Source organism: Pangasianodon hypophthalmus, chromosome 1, assembly GCF_027358585.1.
Source record: "Pangasianodon hypophthalmus isolate fPanHyp1 chromosome 1, fPanHyp1.pri, whole genome shotgun sequence".
NCBI lineage: Eukaryota > Metazoa > Chordata > Actinopteri > Siluriformes > Pangasiidae > Pangasianodon > Pangasianodon hypophthalmus.
The window spans coordinates 6,057,659-6,084,928 of NC_069710.1; the positions used below are offsets into that span (position 1 = coordinate 6,057,659).

The following is a 27,270-nucleotide window of genomic DNA, read 5'->3' on the forward strand; positions in this document are numbered from 1 at the left end:
CCCTTTAAAAAGGGGGCATGGAGTTGTACAGGGACACACCACTCCACTCCCTGAAGGTAAGTGGAGAAGACAAGATCCTAGCAGGAGGAGTAAGCTTCTTGTGGAGCATTAAAATACCTAAAGGCTTCTATTTATTTTATGTAAAGAACATTGGGCTATAACAGATTTATTATGATCTCGTATATTGTGGGCCTGGAATGTGGTGTTATCGTAATTTAATCATAATCATTTTAGTAGTGTGAGAAAGAAGTAAGAAACTAATCAAAGCTGATAAATTCTTCCTTTCATTGTTAGCATAACATCAACTTGGCTGAACAAAGAGGGAACTTGAAGGCAGGTAGGACAGTCTCTAGATTTCAGGATGAGCGACGCAATAATGGAGGAGTTTGGTCCCGCAGCACCTTTTCTGCGCAAGTCAGAGAAGGAGCGACTGGAGGCCCAGACTCGTCCTTTTGACATGAAACGGGAATGCTTTGTGCCGGATCCTGAAGTTGAGTATGTCAAGGCCACCGTCACCAGCAGAGATGGAGACAAAGCAACTGTAGAGACTGAGTTTGGAAAGGTAGAGTTCTTGGTCCAACTGAAACTAATGAACAATCATTTTGGCAGTTGTTCAATGGTCTAAGCTATTGTTTCTCTATTTCACAGACTGTCACTGTGAAGGAGTGTGATGTTCACCCTCAGAACCCGCCAAAGTTCGATAAAATTGAGGACATGGCGATGTTCACCTTCCTGCATGAACCTGCTGTGCTGTTTAACCTCAAAGAGCGTTATGCAGCCTGGATGATCTACGTGAGTGAAAAGGATATGACACCTGTACTACACAATAATAACAAAGATGTCACATTTCTAACCTTACACTTCTCTTTTAGACCTACTCAGGACTTTTCTGTGTAACTGTCAACCCCTACAAGTGGCTGCCAGTGTACAACCAGGAAGTTGTTGTTGCCTACAGAGGCAAGAAGAGGAGTGAAGCTCCTCCTCACATCTTCTCCATTTCTGATAACGCCTACCAGTACATGCTGGCAGGTAAACACAATGTATTGTAATGCCCTTCAGATTACAGGTATGTGTCTGTTAACATGTCTAACATCTATTTTTTAATTATATTTTTAACTTGCAGACAGAGAGAACCAGTCAATTCTTATCACGTAAGTAGAAAACTTACCCCAAATTTCAAAAAGACATACAATACCATATATATATATATATATATATGTTTTTTTTTGTTGAACATGTGACTTAATTCTCATCACTAGCGGAGAATCTGGTGCAGGAAAGACTGTCAACACCAAGAGAGTCATCCAGTACTTTGCTAGCATTGCAGCAACATCAGGAAAGAAAGATTCATCTTTGGAGAAAAAGGTTATTAAGTTATTCTATAAAGAAGATGATTTACCTACAATTGTCCTAAATATAAGCCATTTAATGCATGTGATTAATTTTTAGGGTACCCTGGAGGATCAAATCATCCAGTGTAACCCTGCCCTGGAGGCCTTTGGTAATGCCAAGACCATCAGAAATGACAACTCGTCTCGTTTTGTAAGTTTGCTTCATATATGTTTATATTTATCTTGTAAGAATATAGGAAATGTGTAAAACTCACATGGTCTTATTTACACACAGGGTAAATTCATTCGTATCCACTTTGGTGTCAGTGGAAAATTGGCCTCTGCTGACATTGAGACTTGTAAGTACAAATCTAATTCATATAAATCTTAAAAAAGTCCAAAAAATGTTTATACGGTACACATTTTAATGTATACATTTCTATACAGATCTTCTGGAAAAGTCTCGTGTGACCTATCAGCTCAAGGCTGAGAGAGACTACCACATCTTCTACCAGATCCTGTCTCAAAGGAAACCAGAATTGCTGGGTGGGTGCAGGGTTCTGCCTACACTACAGAGTGTTATTTTTGATATATTTATAACATATAATTTTTGTTGTTGCTGGTTCAGAAAATAGTTCTACCAGTAAAAATTTCTGTCAGTAAAAAATGTTAGTAATTAAATGAATTAAATGAGTTAAAGGACATAGAGTAAGCAAGAAGGTGTACAGCAGTGGGACTTAATGACTTGCTGACATATACATACATGTAGATGAATATGTGAATGTATATTTTGTTTATCTTACAGAAATGTTGCTCATCACCAACAACCCATACGACTATGCCTACATCTCCCAAGGAGAGACACAAGTGGCCTCTATTAATGATGCTGATGAGCTTATAGCTACTGATGTATGTACAAAACTTTAATAACTGTAATAACTTTAATGCTAAAACTTTGGTAATATAAAAACTATAATAATATTTTTCTATCCATGATACAGTGTATAATACAATGTATTTGGTAAACAGGAAGCCTTTGATGTGCTGGGCTTTACCCAAGATGAGAAGAACGGTATCTACAAGCTGACTGGTGCCATCATGCACTTTGGTAACATGAAGTTCAAGCAAAAGCAGAGAGAGGAGCAGGCTGAGGCTGATGGCACTGAGGGTCAGTGTTAATTGCCTTATCCTTTAGACACTTTTACTGGGGTGGGGGGTGGGGGTAGCACTACATATTAAATAATTTGCAATACATCAGTTCACAATATCTTCATTATCTAAACAGATGCTGACAAAGTCGCATATCTGATGGGCCTGAACTCCGCCGATCTGCTTAAGGGTTTGTGCCACCCAAGAGTCAAAGTCGGAAATGAGTGGGTCACCAAGGGACAGAATGTCCAACAGGTAATAACATGGAGTTTTTTATTTCATATAATTTACCTCTTCTAAAGATGTAGTCTTTGATTATTTTTAATACTTGTATTATTTTTTTAGGTGTACTATGCAATTGGTGCTCTTTCAAAATCAGTTTATGAGAAGATGTTCCTTTGGATGGTTGTGAGAATTAACCAATCTCTGGACACCAAGCAGCCTCGCCAGTACTTCATTGGTGTGCTGGATATCGCTGGCTTTGAAATCTTTGATGTATGTGTTAATCAGTACTGCTTTTAGATTTTCATTCATATTGCCGGTATTTTTGTGGTATTTTTTTGGGCTTCATCCATGTTAATGATGCTTTATTTCTATTGCAGTTCAACACCTTTGAGCAGCTGTGCATCAACTTCACTAATGAGAAGTTGCAGCAGTTTTTCAACCACCACATGTTTGTGCTGGAGCAAGAAGAATACAAGAAAGAGGGTATTGAGTGGGAGTTTATTGACTTCGGCATGGACTTGCAGGCTTGCATTGAGCTTATTGAAAAGGTAACACACAAAACTAAGTGTAAATTGAAAAAGAAAATCACTTTATTTTCTCAAAAAAAAAAAAATCACTGACCACTTGTTCTTTGAATTTCAGCCCATGGGTATCATGTCCATCCTTGAAGAGGAGTGCATGTTCCCCAAAGCCAGTGATGCCACATTTAAAGCTAAGCTTTATGACAATCACTTGGGAAAATCTAATAATTTCCAGAAGCCCAGGATTGTGAAGGGCAAACCAGAGGCTCACTTTGCCCTGGTTCATTATGCAGGCACTGTTGACTACAACATTAACAACTGGCTGGTGAAGAACAAGGATCCACTCAATGAAACGGTAGTAGGACTTTTCCAAAAGTCTACTCTGAAGCTGTTAGGCAATCTGTTTGCTGGTTATGCTGGAGCTGACTCAGGTAAGGGTATTTACAGAATTGAAGACTAATAGCTCAAAACTGTGGATTAATGGAAAGTTACTGGCATGGGGCCAGATGTGATCTCTAAGGAGAATAAATATCTGGAGGTGCCTGGCTCAAAGGTGGGTGGAAACATACTAGGGAACAAGCTCAGTTTTACTAAGACTTGTGAAGGTGGAGCATAAAAAATAAAACACCATTTAAGCATGTAGCTGTGCCACAAAAGCAAAGAAAAGGTTACATGCAGTTCAACCTAACAATATATTCTTCAAGGTTCAGTTAAACATCCATTATGAGGAGTTAACATGTCTATGTCATACTCCATGAAAAAGTGCACAGATGTTTGGGCAGGCTACAGAAGGAAAGCGTGTGAGTGTAGGGTTGTTTGTGATCACCCTAACCACACTCGATTACAAGTTTCTCCAGATGTTTATTCTTATCAGAGATTATGTTTGGCTGCAAGACAAAAGGAAAAGAGGAAAGCTATTGAAATTGAAATTGCTGATGACACTACAATTGCTTTGTTTCAAACAGCTACGGAGTCTGGTGGAAAGGGTGGCAAAGGTGGAAAAAAGAAGGGTTCTTCATTCCAGACTGTGTCTGCTCTCCATCGCGTGAGTTGTTAACCAATTCTGAAACCACAGTGCAGGAATATATATGTAGTAATTCAACATGCACTATATGGCCAAAAGTTTGCGGACACCTTACGATCACACCCAAGCATAATAAAATATATGTAGTAATCCAACATAAACTTGCTGTGATGCCATCTACAGGAGAACCTGAACAAGTTGATGACAAATTTGAAGTCCACACACCCACATTTTGTCCGCTGTCTCATCCCGAATGAGACTAAGACTCCTGGGGCCATGGAGAATCCTCTTGTGATGCACCAGCTACGCTGTAACGGTGTACTGGAAGGCATCAGAATCTGCAGAAAGGGATTCCCCAACAGGATCCTGTATGGTGACTTTAGACAACGGTGAGTTTTGTTATTAAAACTCATTACTTTTTATCTGAACGGAAAAATCCTGCATGTATTTAAGATCTTTCCTAATTCCTATTCAGTTACCGTATCCTGAATCCTGCTGCTATTCCTGAGGGGCAGTTTATTGACAACAAGAAAGGTGCAGAGAAACTGCTTGGCTCTCTGGACATTGACCATAGCCAGTATAAACTGGGACATACAAAGGTATAAGGCTTCAACAAATTAAATTTCAAATAAGCAACTTCCCCTCTTCTTCTCTGACACATAATCTCTCATGTACTCATCTCTGTGTACTCACCTACTCATCTAGGTGTTCTTCAAGGCTGGTCTTCTGGGTCAACTTGAGGAGATGCGAGATGACCGCCTTGCACTCATCCTTACTGGTATTCAGGCCAGGGCTCGTGGTATACTTTCAAGGATTGAATTTCAGAAGATTGTTGAGAGGAGGTAGGTTATTACCTGCTGTCAAATGTTGTTTTTATTCTTCTAATTTTATTCTGCTAATTCTTCTAGTCTAATAAATTAAATAATACATCTATTCGAATTTAATTTCTGCAGGGATGCCTTATTGGTAATCCAGTGGAATGTCCGTGCTTTCATGGGTGTGAAGAATTGGCCCTGGATGAAGCTGTACTTCAAGATCAAACCTCTGCTGAAGTCAGCTGAGGCTGAGAAAGAAATGGCCAACATGAAAGAAGAATTCACAAAGTTGAAGGAGGCCTATGCTAAATCTGAAGCCCGCAGGAAAGAATTGGAAGAGAAGATGGTCAGTCTTCTCCAAGAGAAGAATGACCTACAGCTCCAAGTCCAATCTGTAAGTTTAAAAAATATATATATAATGCAACTATTAGCATTATAGCTGTTTTTGCTATTTCTAGGTAGTTTTTCATGACATTATTTATTTGACTGGCACAATAATTCCTTTTCTTCCAAACTATTAAAACTTGACTTATACTTGTAGGAACAAGATAACCTTGCTGATGCTGAGGAGAGATGTGAAGGCCTAATTAAGAACAAGATCCAACTTGAAGCTAAATGCAAGGAGTTGACTGAGAGACTGGAAGATGAAGAGGAAATGAATTCTGAGTTGGTTGCAAAGAAGAGAAAGCTTGAGGATGAATGCTCTGAGTTGAAGAAAGACATTGATGATCTGGAGCTTACCCTGGCCAAAGTGGAGAAAGAAAAGCATGCCACTGAGAACAAGGTAATTTACTATAGTTAAATTCAGCTTGTCCATGGTAGAAGCATGTATTATTTCAAGATACTGAAGCATTGCTATAAATTTTAGGTTAAAAACCTAACTGAGGAAATGGCGGCTCTGGATGAAATCATTGCCAAGCTGACCAAGGAGAAAAAAGCTCTCCAGGAAGCTCATCAGCAAACACTGGATGATCTGCAGAGTGAGGAGGACAAAGTCAACACTCTGACCAAAGCCAAAGCTAAATTGGAGCAGCAAGTTGATGATGTGAGTAGCTTAGATGTCATAAAAACTTAATTTCACAGATGATTAAACAGGATACAAAATTTTCTGAATTTTCCTTTGCTTCTGACATTGTCTAGCTTGAGGGTTCCCTCGAGCAAGAAAAGAAAATTCGAATGGATCTTGAGAGAGCCAAGAGAAAACTTGAGGGTGACTTGAAGTTGACTCAAGAGAATGTCATGGATCTGGAAAATGACAAGCAGCAAATGGAGGAGAGGCTTAAGAAGTAAGAATTCAAATATATTTTGTGAAATTCAGAACATTTATAATGGCAAAGAAACTGAAATATCCATTTGCTTTTGTAGAAAAGACTTTGAGATCAGCCAGCTTAACAGTAAGATTGAGGATGAACAAGCATTGGGAGCCCAACTTCAAAAGAAACTGAAGGAGTTGCAGGTAATGGAAGGAAACTAAATGAAAGTATATGTTTGAACTGTTAAAATTAGAAATTACAAAATGCCAATGTTTTGGAAATAGGCTCGTATTGAAGAACTTGAAGAAGAGCTGGAGGCTGAGAGAGCTGCCCGTGCCAAGATTGAGAAACAAAGGGCAGATTTGGCAAGAGAACTGGAGGAGATCAGTGAGAGGCTGGAGGAGGCTGGTGGTGCCACTGCTGCCCAGATTGAAATGAACAAAAAGAGAGAGGCTGAGTTCCAGAAACTGCGCAGAGACCTTGAAGAGGCCACCCTGCAACATGAGGCCACTGCTGCAACTTTACGAAAGAAACATGCGGACAGTGTGGCAGACCTGGGAGAGCAGATTGACAACCTTCAGAGAGTGAAGCAGAAGCTTGAGAAGGAGAAGAGTGAACTGAGACTGGAGCTGGATGATGTGGTCTCCAACATGGAACAGATTGTTAAATCCAAGGTAACAATGAATAATTATGCACTGTGTATACAGACGTGTATATTTTATCTTTAAGAGGAGCACATCAAAATGTACCAAATTTTTCAGGCTAACCTGGAGAAAATGTGTAGAACCCTGGAGGACCAAATGAGTGAATTCCGAACCAAAGCTGAGGAAGGCCAGCGCACAATCAATGATTTTTCAATGCAGAAGGCAAAGCTTCAGACTGAAAATGGTAAGCTCATAAACAACCAAAAATTAAACCATATTCATATAGTGCAATTGATCTTAGACTTGTCTCATCATTTCAGGTGAGCTTTCCAGACAACTGGAGGAAAAGGATTCACTGGTCTCTCAGCTGACAAGGGGGAAACAGTCTTACACCCAGCAGATTGAGGATCTCAAGAGACAGCTGGAGGAGGAAGTCAAGGTATTTTTTTAATGCCCAACAATCAACACTTAAAACCACCAGATGAAAAAAAAAATTGGTAACCATGGTGCCAACTGATTTTCAGGCCAAGAATGCCCTGGCTCATGCAGTGCAGTCAGCTCGTCATGATTCTGACCTGCTCAGAGAGCAGTTTGAGGAGGAGCAGGAGGCTAAGGCTGAGCTACAGCGCAGTCTCTCCAAAGCAAACTCTGAGGTAGCTCAGTGGAGGACCAAGTATGAAACTGATGCCATCCAGAGAACAGAAGAGCTGGAGGATGCAAAGTATGTACCTTGTACATAATAACTTACTGTTTATATAATTATATAATCACAATTTACTCAATTTAATTTGATATCTTAGAAATAATGGTTTGTTTAGATTGTTCCATTTTATCAACCTAAAAGATAAATCTAACAAAATCAGTGTGAACAAGCTATATATACTTATTTAACATGTTTACTTAAACCAGGAAAAAACTTGCTCAGCGTCTGCAAGAAGCAGAGGAAGCTGTGGAAGCTGTAAATGCCAAATGTTCCTCTCTGGAGAAGACCAAACACAGACTGCAGAATGAGATTGAAGATCTCATGGTTGATGTGGAAAGGTCCAATGCTGCTGCTGCTGCTTTGGACAAGAAGCAAAGAAACTTTGACAAGGTATGACAATAAACACACTGATATTAGTTTGATATTCTGATGATGATTCCTTCAAAACTTGGTATTAAAGACATGTCCATTGACAAACCCAAATATTGCATTCTTTCTTTAAGTACTACGTATGTATATGCATACATTCAACTAACATGCTGTTATCTGCACAAGTGACCAAACCTGTTAATTTAGTTAACTCTAACCTGTAGATAAGAGAACATATTCTTACTGTCTACTTTAGCTGTGCATGAAATCTTGCTGGGGTGCAGGAAGTATATCCATGCTCAATTTTCACAGGTCCTGGCTGAGTGGAAGCAAAAGTATGAGGAATCCCAGTCCGAGTTGGAAAGCTCTCAGAAAGAGGCTAGATCTCTAAGTACTGAGCTCTTCAAACTGAAGAATTCCTATGAGGAGTCTTTGGACCATTTGGAGACCATGAAGAGGGAGAACAAGAACCTGCAAGGTTAACATTATTGGTACATTGTTCAAAATAAATGTTTGATTTTCAGATGGTGTGTTAATCACTTGTTTTCTATTAAACAGAGGAAATTTCTGATCTCACTGAACAACTTGGTGAAAGTGGAAAGAGTATTCATGAGCTGGAAAAAGCAAGGAAACAGTTGGAGCAGGAGAAGGCCGAGATTCAGTCCGCTCTTGAGGAAGCTGAGGTGAATTTTTTAAAAATGGTCACATTCCATTATATTATATTATCGTATTTATTATATTATCCTTTTATAACAAAACATAATGAATCTACGGTTGAATCAAATAGATCAGTGCAGAAGGATTTGGTCAGAATTTAAATACATTTTGAATAAATGTTCTTAAAAACATTACTTCTTGTTATTTGTTACTAACAGGGATCTCTTGAGCATGAAGAGGGCAAAATCCTTAGAGCGCAGCTGGAGTTCAACCAGGTGAAGGCTGACATTGAACGTAAACTGGCTGAAAAGGATGAAGAGATGGAGCAGGCCAAGAGGAACCAACAAAGAGTGGTGGACACCCTGCAAAGCTCTCTAGAGTCTGAGACTCGCAGCAGAAATGAAGCTCTCAGAGTGAAGAAGAAGATGGAGGGAGACTTAAACGAGATGGAGATCCAGCTCAGCCAGGCTAACAGGCAGGCTGCAGAGGCCCAGAAACAGCTGAAGAATCTCCATGGACATATGAAGGTATGCCAAATTAATGGGTGCCGTAAATTGGGATTAATGACAGTTTTTCAGCAACACAGTATACAATGATTTCCTTAAATTAAATGATTTATTCTGCACTTTACAGGATTCTCAACTGCAGCTGGATGATGCTCTCCGTGCTAACGATGATCTCAAAGAGAACATTGCTATTGTGGACAGACGCAACAATTTGCTGCAGGCTGAACTGGATGAACTGAGATCCCTGGTAGAGCAGACCGAGAGAGGCCGCAAACTGGCTGAGCAAGAATTGCTGGATGTCAGTGAGAGGGTTCAGCTACTGCACTCTCAGGTAGTATATTGATTCCTATTTTCGATTACATGGTAGATATGCTGGAATATAAACTATAGAATATTTTAACTATAACTATATAACTATATAACTGTAGAACACTAGCTTGCTGAACCAGAAGAAGAAACTAGAGGCAGACACTGCTCAGCTGCAGACTGAGGTAGAGGAGGCTGTCCAAGAGTGCAGGAATGCTGAGGAAAAAGCCAAAAAAGCCATCACTGATGCTGCCATGATGGCAGAAGAGCTGAAGAAGGAGCAGGACACCAGTGCTCACCTGGAGCGCATGAAGAAGAACATGGAACAAACCATTAAAGACCTCCAGCACCGTCTGGATGAAGCTGAGCAAATTGCCATGAAAGGTGGCAAGAAGCAGGTCCAGAAACTGGAAGCCAGGGTAAATTTATTCATTTATCTCCATCTGATTGACACCAGCACTATACAAAATCCATTTCTTACACTAAATCCATTTTTCTATTAAAAATATTTAGGTCAGAGAGCTGGAAGGTGAAGTGGAGATGGAACAGAGGAAAGCCAGTGAATCAGTTAAGGGCGTTCGTAAATATGAGCGCCGTATTAAGGAGCTGACCTACCAGGTTATTTGCCTTATTATCAAAGATCAATTTGCATTGTCTAATAACATTAAGAAACAAGAACGCCAAATTTCAGCATATCTTTCTGTTTTTTATTTTGTAGACTGAGGAGGATCGTAAGAATCTGGCCCGTCTGCAGGACCTAGTAGACAAACTCCAGCTGAAGGTCAAGTCCTACAAGAGGGCTGCTGAGGAGGCTGTAAGTTAATTGCTGAACTACGCCAAAATATTCTTGCTGTTTACCATGTTTAGTATTTGCCATTCACTGTGATTTTATTTTTAAGGAGGAGCAAGCTAATGCCAATCTTGGAAAGTTCCGCAAACTGCAACATGAGCTGGATGAGGCTGAGGAAAGAGCTGATATTGCAGAATCCCAAGTTAACAAGTTGAGAGCTAAGAGCCGTGACACTGGTTCCAAGGCAAGTAATCGAGTTTTTAAGTTTTTACCAATAGCGTTCACACATGAACACATTGACCTGAACAATATAGGCCATAAAATTAAGTAAGGAAAATTCTCTTCTCTATTTGTTACAGAAAGGACATGATGAAGAGTGACCCTTCTACAGAAATATTTGCAGAGCTGTTGATCATGTTTTCATGAACTCTCTGGTGTAGAATAAATAAGTATTTTAAATTCTAAACATCTTTGACAGCGTTCATTATTCTAACTCACTACAGCTATATTACATAAGTTAAAATAATAGCCATTATGCCAGCTAAAATGTATGCAGTGGGCAGGGATTTGAAAAAGTATCCAGACCCTAAGTACATCTATGTAAATCTAATAAATGAGGCAAAAAAATAGGGCCATCTTATTATACATAATAGTTGCTATAATAGTTGTCTATATAATAGTTTGCTGCATTTTAGCATCCTCTTATCTACTGGCGCACATGAGAGTGGTGTATTTGTAGAAAAGGGTTGAGTTTGAATGAATACATTAATAAAAGGTTTGGTTATGTGTGCTGCTGGAATATCTCTATGCAGCATAGTGACCTTTTTGACATACAAATATATTTTGTGTCTCCTCTGTCATTAGATTTTAAGTCTTCTGGCTACAGCTTTTTGCAGCTGCATTAAACATAGTCCATTCAGATTTCTTTGCCTTCACTCTATTCAAGATAAGGGTCCTTTTGAATGTGGAAGTTAAATTCCTCTTTCACTAAAGCCTCTGTTCGATGCTCCAACGAAAGCTCTCCTGGGTTAACCAGGTCCATCTGGCTGCTAACCTGTGTGGTGAATCAAACTCACCACGAAGTGATCACTAGACAGCTTTGCAACTGGCTTAACCCAAGTGTCGAACACATATGATCTCAAGATATCACAAAATTAGGATCCTCACTATCACCTGGGGCATATCACCTATAAGTAGGAGATAGACCACTCCCAAGTAGAGAAGTTTATTCTAATTAATCTAAAACATCGACATACTTGAGCCTGGGCATGATCTCGCAAGACGGCCTCACATCTCCATTTCCAAATAAGGCTGACCAAGTTATACGTCCAAGATATGTGTCACCAGGCCTGGTAAAAGACAAAATCCCTAGGCTTGGCTCCATCTGCATTGAATAAACAGACCCAGTGTTTCTGAGCTGCAATTCTCTCGACAGGTAAACCTTATTTATTTGTCTTATTTGCTGATATTTATTAGTTCTATTCACTGATATCTAACTAAAAATTACAGGAGCATACATGAAAAAGGCATGTATGAAGAGTTGCTAGCTACTGTATCTGGTTCTGTCTGATTGCTTATGGACAATGTTATCTAGCTCCTAGCCACTATCTGTAGATGAACCTACTAACATTCGCTATCTGTTGTCGGCCATTAGTTTAATGTGCTTATTCATTGTAATAAATGTGAGGACTGATCAACAGTCTTTCACAATATTACAGTATGAATGAGATCTCTAAATGTGCACTTGTAATAATGTTCTGCAAATCTCTTTAGCTCATTTAATTCCATAAATTTCAATTTGATATTGTGTTTGAATTTGATAAATTTGTATTGATACTGCCAAACAGTTATAGTCTAATATTACTTAAGGATTGTGTGTTATTTTAACTATATATGTGTGTATGGTGTAATCACAAATGGCTTTCAACTCCCTAAGAGCACAAAATAGGGTATGCAATAGGATATAAGCTTTTATGCCCAATAATAAGCCATTTGAGATTCAACATATGGCTTGTGGTTTCAGCTACTCCTTATTTATGCTGCACTAACTTTAAATTCATAAACATAGGATTATATACTGGATTGGAATATTTTGTACAAAAATGTATGCTGCCATAGGCTAAGATATGCATGGCGGGGGTCCAAGATCCCTTAATAAGTGTACTTCAAACTTATTAAACATTACAGGAAGAAGCTTAGGGCTGTCATTTGCTTCAGATCAGGCTTCAGCAAATATTTAATGTAAGCCAATAACTTTGAACCCGGTGTTATGCTGAGAGAAAAAAAGACACTACTTAAGATTTTTGTTACTCATTTTATAAATTACTTTTTGTTTACTTTCGCAAAAAGTTCCAATAGTTCTGGAGGTGACTCTCTATTATCTTAGACAGTGTGTGAATGTTGTGTATTTTGTTATGCCACAACTGAATCCCTAATTGTTTCTACCATAACATTTTACCAGATTTTCTATAGACTATTAAGAAGAGCCAACTAGAAAGACTGAAAAAAAATCACAACTGGCTTTATCAGGAGTAATAATCAGTAAAAATCAAAATATTATAGCATAAAATATTTTACTGAAGTACTGCTGAAACTGCTGTAAACCAAGTTCTTAAAACATTATTTATGCTTCCTATATGTCTGTTTGCATGGCTGTGTGAAAAACTGACAGGGGGTTCTCTCACCTTTTGTTCAGAACAGATGCAAGAACCTCCTAATTATAGTGCAGTGTTCGACAAAAGGAGGTTCAGGTTACAGCTTTCAACACAGGAGGAGTACCACTTTTTCTTCAGTCCCTGCTCTTGTGTGATGATAATCCAGGTCAATCAGACAGCTGAGAATGGGACACCAGAAAGAATGTCAAGAGCCTAGAATAGATTGTCCAAGCGTTAAGACTAAGTAAGGTGCTTGATGAGAGGGAGCGTGTTAACTGAAGGACATGGGGTCAGGACAGGCTTCAAAGGTTCATGAGTGATGGATGATGGGTCAGTGCAAAACATCTGACAATGGCGATAATAGTCTAAAGCTACAATAATCTGGTTTACACGTTTACACACTGGTCCTTTTCAGCATAACGATCCTGTTCATAATATCCTGATCAAGTGTACATAATAAAGTAGTGATATACTGAGGTTCATTAAAACTTGCTAGCATAATGTCAAGAGGAATGTTAGAGAAAATGTTAATTCTAGACTAAGTCTGTTTATCAATTAAACACCTGAATCAATTTACACCAACTAAGCTTTATCAATATGTTATTGTCACCAGCAACTCTGTTCAGCCCATATAACACAATAAAATCTATGATTAAAATTATAAAGGTGTGAGTCTGGTTTATTAACATCAGTCCCTCACTATGTGGGCATAATTGTGTTAATATTTCACCACATAATTTTTTATTGAAAACTGATAACTGGAATGTCCAGCTTTTACTAAGTTGTCCTTCTGTCCTAAATCTGGAATTTTAGCCATGTAGGAATGAGCTACGGAACTGCATAGTCATAAAAATGACCTCTTGCAATAAAACAATATGCATTGAGGAGGGTTACAAAAACTTGGTCCCCTTTAGTTATTTGCTTTCCCGATTTTAACAGAGTATGTCCAAAAAGCATTTAATTTTGAGTGGGTTAACAGGCAAAGATGATGCTTGTAGTTTGTTTAAAAAAAAAAAAAGAAAGTGTGTCACACAACAATGAAACAATTACATTAACAATACAAAAAGGAGGACAATATTCTATAATTCAGTAAATGCATGCCTATTTGTGCCTATTAGAAAAATAAAAATAAATATTTGTAAGAACCTGATGACAGTCTGCATGCGAACAAAAACAACACCTGTCTTCCATGGTTCAGGCAGATCCAAGGTCATGGTTAGATTCCCATTTTTACCATTAGTATTGTTCTACAGTATTCTCAGTCTCAAGCTTGCTCTGCAGTGTTTCCTTGCTTTTATCCTTGAACACAAAGATAACCTGTGAAATTCCTAGCGGGTGCTATACTGTGATTGAGAAGGACAGCTTGTGATGGAAGTTCAGATATGCATAGCCACTATCCACCTTGACACATATCCCCAATCATGTGAGGGGTGACAGAAAAGGAAATTTCAAAAATAAATAAATAAATAAAAGATTGCATAGCCATATACACTATAGAGGCCCATTCTTATTTAGACCCTTTTAATTTTTTTCTAGTACGGCCTTTCAGCTGCTCTGCTACAGCTTCCTTTAAACATACTTTCTGTGTTCCAAAAAGGGCTATGTGCCACACGCACCTAACCAAATAGAGCATGTCAACGTCACCACCATCGGCATTCTTGCCATACTGCTTCCATTCAGTCCCTATATAAAGAGACCCACAGACAGGCTCTAAGCACATACATCACTACACTTCAAGGTAAGTCATGCCTAAATTTTTTAATGCTACCGATGCATTAATATAGTGTAATAAAATAAGACCTGGTCTATGACGAGATTGCTAAATTGAAAAATATTTGGTAAAGCATACAAATCTTTTCTATCTTTTCCAGGTCAAGCACAAAACAATTTACCTGTGTGTTTGCCATAACATGTATGTATTACATTTCTATACATCGACAAAAAGTTAAAATGTGCTTGCTTTATGTTTTGAATGTGGACAGATTTACAAATTATGCAAACGTTTGGACATCCGCATGAACCATTGCTTACCTTTGGCAGCTCAATAACAAATACCAGAAAATATTATGTAAATTATAAAGCAAAGACCTGGTTTATAAAATCTTATTGCTCCTCCTTCTACATTACTAATTACATATGTGTTGATTATTGAATATGTCCTAAGTCCTCTAGAAAGATGGCAGACGCAATAATGGAGGAGTTTGGTCCCGCAGCACCTTTTCTGCGCAAGTCAGAGAAGGAGCGACTGGAGGCCCAGACTCGTCCTTTTGACATGAAACGGGAATGCTTTGTGCCGGATCCTGAAGTTGAGTATGTCAAGGCCACCGTCACCAGCAGAGATGGAGACAAAGCAACTGTAGAGACTGAGTTTGGAAAGGTAGAGTTCTTGGTCCAACTGAAACTAATGAACAATCATTTTGGCAGTTGTTCAATGGTCTAAGCTATTGTTTCTCTATTTCACAGACTGTCACTGTGAAGGAGTGTGATGTTCACCCTCAGAACCCGCCAAAGTTCGATAAAATTGAGGACATGGCGATGTTCACCTTCCTGCATGAACCTGCTGTGCTGTTTAACCTCAAAGAGCGTTATGCAGCCTGGATGATCTACGTGAGTGAAAAGGATATGACACCTGTACTACACAATAATAACAAAGATGTCACATTTCTAACCTTACACTTCTCTTTTAGACCTACTCAGGACTTTTCTGTGTAACTGTCAACCCCTACAAGTGGCTGCCAGTGTACAACCAGGAAGTTGTTGTTGCCTACAGAGGCAAGAAGAGGAGTGAAGCTCCTCCTCACATCTTCTCCATTTCTGATAACGCCTACCAGTACATGCTGGCAGGTAAACACAATGTATTGTAATGCCCTTCAGATTACAGGTATGTGTCTGTTAACATGTCTAACATCTATTTTTTTAATTATATTTTTAACTTGCAGACAGAGAGAACCAGTCAATCCTTATCACGTAAGTAGAAAACTTACCCTGATTTTTAAAGACACATACAATATGGCGTATATTTGTGATAAATATGTGATTATCAATTCTTATCATTAGTGGAGAATCTGGTGCAGGAAAGACTGTCAACACCAAGAGAGTCATCCAGTACTTTGCTAGCATTGCAGCAGCACCTGGAAAGAAAGATCCATCTTTGGAGAAAAAGGTTTGTAATTTACTATAAGTAATTTTATAAAGAAGATGATTTACCTACAATTGTCCTAAATATAAGCCATTTAATGCATGTGATTAATTTTTAGGGTACCCTGGAGGATCAAATCATCCAGTGTAACCCTGCCCTGGAGGCCTTTGGTAATGCCAAGACCATCAGAAATGACAACTCGTCTCGTTTTGTAAGTATATTTCATGTATGTTTATATTTATCTTGTAAGAATATAGGAAATGTGTAAAACTCACATGGTCTTATTTACACACAGGGTAAATTCATTCGTATCCACTTTGGTGTCAGTGGAAAATTGGCCTCTGCTGACATTGAGACTTGTAAGTACAAATCTAATTCACATAAAATGAATCTAATTTCTAATCAAAATCTAATTCATCTTAAAAAAGTCCAAAGAAATGTTTATACAGTACACATTTTAATGTATACATTTCTATACAGATCTTCTGGAAAAGTCTCGTGTGACCTTTCAGCTCAAGGCTGAGAGAGACTACCACATCTTCTACCAGATCCTGTCTCAACAGAAACCAGAACTGCTGGGTGGGTGCAGGGTTCTGCCTACACTACAGAGTGCTATGTTTGATATATGCATAACACACAACTGTTGTTGCTTTTGCTGTTTTGTCCTTTATTTTCATGGTTAATCCTTTAGGGGCAGCAGTAAAGGTTTTTCCCTTCACATATCCCCTGCTACAGCTCACATAATTGCATAAGTGTTAATTAAAGGCAAAAGGTTAAAAGTAAGGCAAGTGTACAGCAAGTGGGACTTAATGACTTGCTGACATATACATACATGTAGATGAATATGTCTGATGAATATGTATATTTTGTTTATCTTACAGAAATGTTGCTCATCACCAACAATCCATACGACTATGCCTTCATCTCCCAAGGAGAGACACAAGTGGCCTCTATTAATGATAGTGAAGAGCTTTTAGCTACTGATGTATGTATAACTCTTATTATATATTTTTTCCTATCCATGATACAATATATAATACAATGTATTTGGTCAACAGGAAGCCTTTGATGTGCTGGGCTTTACCCAAGATGAGAAGAACGGTATCTATAAACTGACTGGTGCCATCATGCACTTTGGTAACATGAAGTTCAAGCAAAAGCAGAGAGAGGAGCAGGCTGAGGCTGATGGCACTGAGGGTCAGTGTTAATTGCATAACCTTCAGATAAGAGTGATATCCATCAGACACCTTTGCTGTGTATTGCAAATTAATTCAATAATTTGCAATACACTGATTCACAATATCTTCATTATCTAAACAGATGCTGACAAAGTCGCATATCTGATGGGCCTAAACTCCGCCGATCTGCTTAAGGGTTTGTGCCACCCAAGAGTCAAAGTCGGAAATGAGTGGGTCACCAAGGGACAGAATGTCCAACAGGTAATAACATGGAGTTTTTTATTACATATAATTTACCTCTTCTAAAGATGTAGTCTTTGATTATTATCTTATTATTATATTATTAATGATTATTATATTATTATTTAATACTTGTATTATTTTTTTAGGTGTACTATGCGATTGGTGCTCTTTCAAAATCAGTTTATGAGAAGATGTTCCTTTGGATGGTTGTGAGAATTAACCAATCTCTGGACACCAAGCAGCCTCGCCAGTACTTCATTGGTGTGCTGGATATCGCTGGCTTTGAAATCTTTGATGTATGTGTTAATCAGTACTGCTTTTAGATTTTCATTCATATTGCCGGTATTTTTGTGGTATTTTTTTGGGCTTCATCCATGTTAATGATGCTGTATTTCTATTGCAGTTCAACACCTTTGAGCAGCTGTGCATCAACTTCACTAATGAGAAGTTGCAGCAGTTTTTCAACCACCACATGTTTGTGCTGGAGCAAGAAGAATACAAGAAAGAGGGTATTGAGTGGACATTCATTGACTTCGGCATGGACTTGCAGGCTTGCATTGAGCTTATTGAAAAGGTAACACACAATATTAAGTATAAGGGGAAAAAATCATGTTATTTTCTCAAAAAAATAAAAAATCACTGACCACTTGTTCTTTGAATTTCAGCCCATGGGTATCATGTCCATCCTTGAAGAGGAGTGCATGTTCCCCAAAGCCAGTGATGCCACATTTAAAGCTAAGCTTTATGACAATCACTTGGGAAAATCTAATAATTTCCAGAAGCCCAGGATTGTGAAGGGCAAACCAGAGGCTCACTTTGCCCTGGTTCATTATGCAGGCACTGTTGACTACAACATTAACAACTGGCTGGTGAAGAACAAGGATCCACTCAATGAAACGGTAGTAGGACTTTTCCAAAAGTCTACTCTGAAGCTGTTAGGCAATCTGTTTGCTGGTTATGCTGGAGCTGACTCAGGTAAGGGTATTTACAGAATTGAAGACTAATAGCTCAAAACTGTAGACTAATGGAAAACTATACTGGATGGACCAGGCTCAGTCTCTAATGAGAATACATGTCTGGAGAAGTGTACAAGGTAATTTGACTGAAGGGTAGGTTGGAACTTAGTAATGAACAAGCTCGCTTTTAAATTTCTAAGCCGGTCCAACACCTTGCAAGAGTGAAGCTCAAAGTAAGGATGGCAGCCAACAATAAAAATATTCTAAAATAAAATGCAATTTAAGTATCATGTGAATCATGGATACAGAGAAAAGATTAAATGCAGTAAAAACATATAAAAGATGTATATTTTGCAAAGCAAAAATGGTTCAGTAAAACATCCAGTTTGAAGACTTAACTTGCTTGGCACATTGTTACACCTGCAGATGTTAAAATACAGTTCAGCATAGCATTGTTTTCCCTTGTTCTCAACAAAATTGAACTACTGAATACTGTCTCCAGACATGTATTCTCATTAAAGACCATGTCTAGCCCCAGAAAAGTAATGGAAAGTAGCAATTATACTTTCAATTGCTGATGACACTACAACTGTTTCATTTTAAACAGCTATGGAGTCTGGTGGAAAGGGTGGCAAAGGTGCGAAAAAGAAGGGTTCTTCATTCCAGACTGTGTCTGCTCTCCATCGTGTGAGTTGTTAAACACTTCTGAGACCACCGTGCAGATAAATGTATCTAGTAATTCAACATACACTGTATGGTCAAAAGTTTGCGGACACCTGACCATCACACCCAAGCACAATATGTGCTTGTTGAACATCCCATTTTAAAACCATGGGCAATAATATGGATTTGTTCCCCCTTTGGTGCGGTAACAGCCTCCATTCTTCTGCGAGGGCTTTAGATTTTGGAATTTGGCTGTGGGAGTTTGTGCTGGAACAGGTTTAGGCCCATTATTTCAAATGAAGGCAACAGTTTGGGGAAGGCCCACATATGGGTGTCATAGTCAGGTGTCCACATACACTTGGTCATATAGTGTAACACTTGCTTTGGTGCTATCTACAGGAGAACCTGAACAAGTTGATGACAAATTTGAGGTCCACACACCCACACTTTGTCCGCTGCATTATCCCCAATGAGACCAAGACTCCTGGGGCCATGGAGAATCCTCTTGTGATGCACCAGCTACGCTGTAACGGTGTACTGGAAGGCATCAGAATCTGCAGAAAGGGATTCCCCAACAGGATCCTGTATGGTGACTTTAGACAACGGTGAGTTTTGTTATTAATCTTTATTACTTTTGAACAAAAAAATCCTGTATGTATTTAAGATTCTGGGTCTTTCCTAATTCCTATTCAGTTACCGTATCCTGAATCCTGCTGCTATTCCTGAGGGGCAGTTTATTGACAACAAGAAAGGTGCAGAGAAACTGCTTGGCTCTCTGGACATTGACCACAACCAGTATAAACTGGGACATACAAAGGTATAAGGCTTCAACAAATTAAATTTCAAATAAGCAACTTCCCCTCTTCTTCTCTGACACATAATCTCTCATGTACTCATCTCTGTGTAGGTGTTCTTCAAGGCTGGTCTTCTGGGACAACTTGAGGAGATGCGAGATGACCGCCTTGCACTCATCCTTACTGGTATTCAGGCCAGGGCTCGTGGCCTTCTCTCAAGGATTGAATTTCAGAAGATTGTTGAGAGGAGGTAGGTTACACCAGCTGTCAAATACTGTTTTTTTTTTAAACAAATTATTTGAAGAACTGATATATCTATTGGAATTTAATCATTACAGGGATGCCTTGCTGGTAATCCAGTGGAATGTCCGTGCTTTCATGGGTGTGAAGAATTGGCCCTGGATGAAGCTGTACTTCAAGATCAAACCTCTGCTGAAGTCAGCTGAGGCTGAGAAGGAAATGGCCAACATGAAAGAAGAATTCACAAAGTTGAAGGAGGCCTATGCTAAATCTGAAGCCCGCAGGAAAGAATTGGAAGAGAAGATGGTCAGTCTTCTCCAAGAGAAGAATGACCTACAGCTCCAAGTCCAATCTGTAAGTTTAAAAAATATATATATAATGCAACTATTAGCATTTCTGTTTTTGCTATTTCTAGGTAGTTTTTCATGACATTATTTATTCGACTGGCACAATAATTCCTTTTCTTCCAAACTATTAAAACTTGACTTATACTTGTAGGAACAAGATAACCTTGCTGATGCTGAGGAGAGATGTGAAGGCCTAATTAAGAACAAGATCCAACTTGAAGCTAAATGCAAAGAGTTGACTGAGAGACTGGAAGATGAAGAGGAAATGAATTCTGAGTTGGTTGCAAAGAAGAGAAAGCTTGAGGATGAATGCTCTGAGTTGAAGAAAGACATTGATGATCTGGAGCTTACCCTGGCCAAAGTGGAGAAAGAAAAGCATGCCACTGAGAACAAGGTAATTTACTATAGTTAAATTCAGCTTGTCCATGGTAGAAGCATGCATTGTTTCAAGGTACTGAAGCATTGCTATAAATTTTAGGTTAAAAACCTAACTGAGGAAATGGCGGCTCTGGATGAAATAATTGCCAAGCTGACCAAGGAGAAAAAAGCTCTCCAGGAAGCTCATCAGCAAACACTGGATGATCTGCAGAGTGAGGAGGACAAAGTCAACACTCTGACCAAAGCCAAAGCTAAACTGGAGCAGCAAGTTGATGATGTGAGTAGCTTAGATGTCATAAAAACTTAATTTCACAGATGATTAAACAGGATACAAAATTTTCTGAATTTTCCTTTGCTTCTGACATTGTCTAGCTTGAGGGTTCTCTCGAGCAAGAAAAGAAAATTCGAATGGATCTTGAGAGAGCCAAGAGAAAACTTGAGGGTGACTTGAAGTTGACTCAAGAGAATGTCATGGATCTGGAAAACGACAAGCAGCAAATGGAGGAGAGGCTTAAGAAGTAAGAATTCAAATATATTTTGTGAAATTCAGAACATTTACAATGGCAAAGAAACTGAAATATCCATTTGCTTTTGTAGAAAAGACTTTGAGATCAGCCAGCTTAACAGTAAGATTGAGGATGAACAAGCATTGGGAGCCCAACTTCAAAAGAAACTGAAGGAGTTGCAGGTAATGGAAGGAAATTAACAGAGCATATGCTTGAATTGTTAAAATTATAAATTACAAAATTACAAAATAAAAAAATTCAAAATGCCAATGTTCTCGAAATAGGCTCGTATTGAAGAGCTAGAAGAAGAGCTGGAGGCTGAGAGAGCTGCCCGTGCCAAGATTGAGAAACAAAGGGCAGATTTGGCACGAGAACTGGAAGAAATTAGTGAGAGGCTGGAGGAGGCTGGTGGTGCCACTGCTGCCCAGATTGAAATGAACAAAAAGAGAGAGGCTGAGTTCCAGAAACTGCGCAGAGACCTTGAAGAGGCCACCCTGCAACATGAGGCCACTGCTGCAACTTTAAGAAAGAAACATGCAGACAGTGTGGCAGACCTGGGAGAGCAGATTGACAACCTTCAGAGAGTGAAGCAGAAGCTTGAGAAGGAGAAGAGTGAACTGAGACTGGAGCTAGATGATGTGGTCTCCAACATGGAACAGATTGTTAAATCCAAGGTAACAATGAATAATTATGCACTGTGTATACAGACGTGTATATTTTATCTTTAAGAGGAGCACATCAAAATGTATAAAATTTTTCAGGCAAACCTGGAGAAAATGTGTAGAACCCTGGAGGACCAAATGAGTGAATTCCGAACCAAAGCTGAGGAAGGCCAGCGCACAATCAATGATTTTTCAATGCAGAAGGCAAAGCTTCAGACTGAAAATGGTAAGCTCATAAACAACCAAAAATTAAACCATATTCATATAGTGCAATTGATCTTAGACTTGTCTCATCATTTCAGGTGAGCTTTCCAGACAACTGGAGGAAAAGGATTCACTGGTCTCTCAGCTGACAAGGGGGAAACAGTCTTACACCCAGCAGATTGAGGATCTCAAGAGACAGCTGGAGGAGGAAGTCAAGGTATTTTTTTAATGCCCAACAATCAACACTTAAAACCACCAGATGAAAAAAAAAATTGGTAACCATGGTGCCAACTGATTTTCAGGCCAAGAATGCCCTGGCTCATGCAGTGCAGTCAGCTCGTCATGATTCTGACCTGCTCAGAGAGCAGTTTGAGGAGGAGCAGGAGGCTAAGGCTGAGCTACAGCGCAGTCTCTCCAAAGCAAACTCTGAGGTGGCTCAGTGGAGGACCAAGTATGAAACTGATGCCATCCAGAGAACAGAAGAGCTGGAGGATGCAAAGTAAGTACTTTGTGCATAATAACTTACTGTTTATATAATTATATAATCACAATTTACTCAATTTAATTTTTGATATCTTAGAAATAATGGTTTGTGAGATATGTTTTGTTTGCACCATTTATCAAGATAAATCCTATCAAGCTATCAGCTGTGAACAGTGTAATATATATTTATACACTTATTTAACATGTTTACTTAAACCAGGAAAAAACTTGCTCAGCGTCTGCAAGATGCAGAAGAAGCTGTGGAAGCTGTAAATGCCAAATGTTCCTCTCTGGAAAAGACCAAACACAGACTGCAGAATGAGATTGAAGATCTCATGGTTGATGTGGAAAGGTCCAATGCTGCTGCTGCTGCTTTGGACAAGAAGCAAAGAAACTTTGACAAGGTAGGTACCAAATGAGTGCACACACTCATATTTGTTTAGTATTTGGATAATTCGTTTAAACTTGGTATATATATTAGTGTGTCAATACTTGTGACCAAATCTGGTCATTCATAAATTAATTTAGTTAACTCTAAACCTATAGATAAGAGAACATATTCTTATTGTCTACTTTAGCTTTACATGAAATCTGGCTGAGGTACTACAAAGTATATCTGTGCTCAATTTTCACAGGTCCTGGCTGAGTGGAAGCAAAAGTATGAGGAATCCCAGTCCGAGTTGGAAAGCTCTCAGAAAGAGGCTAGATCTCTAAGTACTGAGCTCTTCAAACTGAAGAATTCCTATGAGGAGTCTTTGGACCATTTGGAGACCATGAAGAGGGAGAACAAGAACCTGCAAGGTTAACATTATTGGTACATTGTTCAAAATAACAGTGTTTGCTGTTCTGATGGTGTGTTAATCACCTGTTGTCTATTAAACAGAGGAAATTTCTGATCTCACTGAACAACTTGGTGAAAGTGGAAAGAGTATTCATGAGCTAGAAAAAGCAAGGAAACAGTTGGAGCAGGAGAAGGCCGAGATTCAGTCCGCTCTAGAAGAAGCTGAGGTAAGAGATTTAAGGTCATTTGGAAAAGACACCTATCCATTTCTTCATCAAGAATCCATATAAAGTAATGTTTTAACCTAAAATTATTTCAATAATATTTAGTTAAAAAAACTGCAATGTTTTTAAATGTTACCTAATGTGATGAGCTCTTGTGGCCTCTTACTGGTCTTGTTCATGATTTATTAATGAAAGGGATCTCTTGAGCATGAAGAAGGAAAGATCTTGCGGGCCCAACTGGAGTTCAACCAGGTGAAGGCTGACATTGAACGCAAACTGGCTGAAAAAGATGAGGAAATGGAGCAAACCAAGAGAAACCAACAAAGAGTGGTGGACACCCTACAAAGCTCTCTAGAGTCTGAGACTCGCAGTAGAAATGAGGCCCTGAGGTTGAAGAAGAAGATGGAGGGAGACCTAAATGAGATGGAGATCCAGCTCAGCCAGGCTAACAGGCAGGCTTCAGAGGCCCAGAAACAGCTGAAGAGTCTCCATGGACATATGAAGGCATGCACAAGTAGTCTTTGTATATTAATGATTAATCTCTGTTTATCAGTGGAATGTTGTGTAATTTAATTGAAGAGTAAGTATATTACATGAGTTAATTGAAAAATCTGTACTTTACAGGATTCTCAACTGCAGCTGGATGATGCTCTCCGTGCTAACGATGATCTCAAAGAGAACATTGCTATTGTGGACAGACGCAACAACCTGCTGCAGGCTGAACTGGATGAACTGAGATCCCTGGTAGAGCAGACCGAGAGAGGCCGCAAACTGGCTGAGCAAGAATTGCTGGATGTCAGTGAGAGGGTTCAGCTACTGCACTCTCAGGTATACAATCCGAATCTGTAGAATGTCCATGCAGAGAAATCTAATGCACTACATGTTTTTGTTTTTTTTTTTAATTCTGACATCATGATGTAATAATGACTTGTGCTTGTATAACCATGCGCAATGTTAACAATGTTTACTAACGGTATACAGAGATTTGCCAGTTGAAGACAAAATTATATCATTTACTAGATTTCAATAACAATAAGGTTTATCGATATTATGTCTCAGGGTATCAAAATGATCAAAAGGTTTCTTAAAATAATAAAAAGTTTGTTTCATATTAGATATTCACACCTCCAATGTCAACCACAATTCAGTAGAGACTTTAAAAAATGCTTTAATTCACACAGACATACATTTTTTAAAATTTTGCATAAAATATTTTTTGACACCTCTCACAGCCTTCAATTGGCATTATACTGGAGGAACAATTATGTATGTGTTTATTTTGAGTTTGATTCTGAGAGTTTGTTAGAAATTTAAACTTGTTGCAGCCACCATGAACAAAAAGGATAAACCAAAACTCCTACTTTGCATGTGAAGTAGTTCTGACAATTATTCTGTAACACGCCCACTTTTTGCATGTACACACAAATTAGAGCTTGTTATTTGGGATTAGGGTCTCAATGTCAAAAAAACTTTTTACATTTCAGAACACCAGCTTGCTAAATCAGAAAAAGAAGCTGGAGAGTGACATTGGCCAGCTTCAAAGTGAAGTAGAGGAGTCTGTCCAAGAGTGCAGGAATGCTGAGGAAAAAGCCAAGAAAGCCATTACTGATGCTGCCATGATGGCAGAAGAGCTGAAGAAGGAGCAGGACACCAGTGCTCACCTGGAGCGCATGAAGAAGAACATGGAGCAGACCATTAAAGACCTCCAGCACCGTCTGGATGAAGCTGAGCAGATCGCCATGAAAGGTGGCAAGAAGCAGGTCCAGAAACTGGAATCCAGGGTAAAACAAACATCTTTTTATTTAACATATCCAGTGTAAAATATACATTTTCTATACCAATTAATTTTTTCTTTTCAAAACATTTTTAGGTCAGAGAGCTGGAAGGTGAAGTGGAGATGGAACAGAGGAAAGCCAGTGAATCAATTAAGGGTGTCCGCAAATATGAGCGCCGCATTAAGGAGCTGACCTACCAGGTTCTATTTCTTTTCAGTAATCTTGCAAATCTAACATCATTTTAACAAGCAAGTAAAATGAAAAATCAATACATCCCCATGTTTCTGTAGACTGAAGAGGATCGTAAGAATCTGGCCCGTCTACAGGATCTAGTAGACAAACTCCAGCTAAAGGTTAAATCCTACAAGAGAGCTGCAGAGGAGGCTGTAAGTTAATTATGGACTAGCTTTCTAAATCTTTATTGGATGTCATGTTTGTATTCTGAATTAACTACTTTGTTATTTTTAGGAGGAGCAGGCAAATGGCAATTTGACCAAGTTCCGCAAGCTGCAGCATGAGCTGGATGAGGCAGAGGAAAGAGCTGATATTGCAGAGTCTCAGGTTAACAAGCTGAGGGCTAAGAGCCGTGACACAGGCTCTAAGGCAAGTTGTCAATTTTATAATAAACAAAAACCATACATATAAAATGTTGATCTGCAAGAGTTTTGCCTTGGATAATTGACATGGTCTTTTTTCCTTGCTACAGAAAGGACATGATGAAGAGTGAAGCTTCATACAGAAGTCTCTGGAAAGCTACTGATCATGCTCAGGTCCTTTCTTAAATGTAGAAAAAATAAATAGTTACAATATTGAATATGTATACTGTGCTTATGGGTACTGTGTAATTCCCTAATGCATTACAGGTACCTTACACACACACATACATACACTCACACAGACACACACACACCCCTAGTGAGATTAAAGGCTGTGTACTCATGTCATTTGTGCCTTGGCTAAACCAACATCAAACTGTACAATCAGATGGATCATGTTTCGTTCTGGAGGTGTTCATTTTGCGAGAAAAAAAGGTGAACTTACCTCCATTTAGTAACATCACATGTTGGTGGAACAAAAAGAGGAATGTGAAGCAGTAGCAGGACTCTGTGGTTAATTATATAGATCTACCAGTATGCTGTTCGAAAATAGCAGATTTTATTATATTTACTGTGTGCTAAGCCTGTGCTCTAATTGTGACAAGTAATCAGAACTCAGTGTTCAACAGAGCCATGTAATAATCAGATGCAGTATATTTCAGGTTCACATGGGGAATTCTGAAACATCTGAAAATAAGGAACATCTGCACACCTGCCATGCAATTCATGCAATTAGCCAATCATGTGGCCACAGTGCAATGCATAAAATCATTCAGATACATGTCAAGAGCTTCAGTTAATGTTGAATGGGGAAAATGTGATCACTGTGACTTTTACTGTGGCATGGTTGTTGGTGCCAGATAGGCTGGTTTGGGTATTTAAGAAACTGCTGCTCTCCTGGGATTTTCAGGCACAACAGTTTCTAGAAATTACAAACAATGGTGCAAAAGCAATGCCTTGTTGAGGAGAGAGGTCAGAGGGGAATGGCCAGAAGCTGACAGGAAGGCTATGGTAACTCAAATAAACACTCTTTACAACTGTGGTGAGCAGAAAAGCTAGCACAGAAACCCAATTGAATAAAATAAAAACCCAGATATCCCACACTCTGACAGTACCTCCCACAACAAATGTTGAGACACACAATCATCACCTTA

General features: G+C 38.9%; 2 protein-coding genes across 2 annotated transcripts; both read left to right on the top strand.

Moving 5' to 3' along the window:
- The first annotated feature begins 266 nt into the window (after positions 1-266).
- Positions 267-10,759, top strand: LOC117597793 (myosin-7). The gene is made up of 37 exons (XM_053230942.1): positions 267-562; positions 649-792; positions 873-1,029; positions 1,124-1,151; positions 1,260-1,365; positions 1,450-1,542; positions 1,627-1,690; positions 1,779-1,877; positions 2,137-2,240; positions 2,361-2,499; positions 2,617-2,735; positions 2,826-2,975; positions 3,083-3,253; positions 3,348-3,657; positions 4,192-4,271; positions 4,434-4,639; positions 4,726-4,849; positions 4,956-5,092; positions 5,204-5,459; positions 5,607-5,849; positions 5,934-6,110; positions 6,206-6,351; positions 6,431-6,521; positions 6,603-6,992; positions 7,080-7,206; positions 7,283-7,401; positions 7,487-7,683; positions 7,872-8,055; positions 8,347-8,512; positions 8,593-8,717; positions 8,910-9,218; positions 9,325-9,528; positions 9,626-9,922; positions 10,017-10,121; positions 10,222-10,317; positions 10,403-10,541; positions 10,657-10,759. The coding sequence occupies exons 1-37, from the start codon at positions 362-364 to the stop codon at positions 10,671-10,673; spliced, it is 5,820 nt and encodes a 1,939-aa protein (XP_053086917.1). The 5' UTR covers positions 267-361; the 3' UTR covers positions 10,674-10,759.
- Positions 10,760-14,602: 3,843 nt separating this feature from the next.
- Positions 14,603-26,334, top strand: LOC113526615 (myosin-7). The gene is made up of 39 exons (XM_053231001.1): positions 14,603-14,685; positions 14,819-14,859; positions 15,112-15,324; positions 15,411-15,554; positions 15,635-15,791; positions 15,887-15,914; positions 16,005-16,110; positions 16,205-16,297; positions 16,382-16,445; positions 16,567-16,665; positions 16,968-17,071; positions 17,145-17,283; positions 17,407-17,525; positions 17,654-17,803; positions 17,911-18,081; positions 18,173-18,482; positions 19,071-19,150; positions 19,526-19,731; positions 19,820-19,943; positions 20,034-20,170; positions 20,259-20,514; positions 20,659-20,901; positions 20,986-21,162; positions 21,258-21,403; positions 21,483-21,573; positions 21,676-22,065; positions 22,153-22,279; positions 22,356-22,474; positions 22,560-22,756; positions 22,961-23,144; positions 23,376-23,541; positions 23,624-23,748; positions 23,941-24,249; positions 24,370-24,573; positions 25,230-25,526; positions 25,616-25,720; positions 25,811-25,906; positions 25,989-26,127; positions 26,231-26,334. The coding sequence occupies exons 3-39, from the start codon at positions 15,124-15,126 to the stop codon at positions 26,245-26,247; spliced, it is 5,820 nt and encodes a 1,939-aa protein (XP_053086976.1). The 5' UTR covers positions 14,603-14,685; positions 14,819-14,859; positions 15,112-15,123; the 3' UTR covers positions 26,248-26,334.
- The last annotated feature ends 936 nt before the right edge of the window (positions 26,335-27,270 follow it).

Bases quoted from the DNA above. Each gene is read 5' to 3' on its own strand.
- LOC117597793 (XM_053230942.1), top strand. From the start codon at position 362: ATGAGCGACGCAATAATGGAGGAGTTTGGTCCCGCAGCACCTTTTCTG. The intron at 5,093-5,203 runs GTAGGTTATTAC...TAATTTCTGCAG, and splicing joins CAGAAGATTGTTGAGAGGAG to GGATGCCTTATTGGTAATCC. The intron at 6,993-7,079 runs GTAACAATGAAT...CAAATTTTTCAG, and splicing joins AACAGATTGTTAAATCCAAG to GCTAACCTGGAGAAAATGTG.
- LOC113526615 (XM_053231001.1), top strand. From the start codon at position 15,124: ATGGCAGACGCAATAATGGAGGAGTTTGGTCCCGCAGCACCTTTTCTG. The intron at 16,298-16,381 runs GTAAGTATATTT...ATTTACACACAG, and splicing joins ATGACAACTCGTCTCGTTTT to GGTAAATTCATTCGTATCCA. The intron at 17,284-17,406 runs GTCAGTGTTAAT...TTATCTAAACAG, and splicing joins TGAGGCTGATGGCACTGAGG to ATGCTGACAAAGTCGCATAT.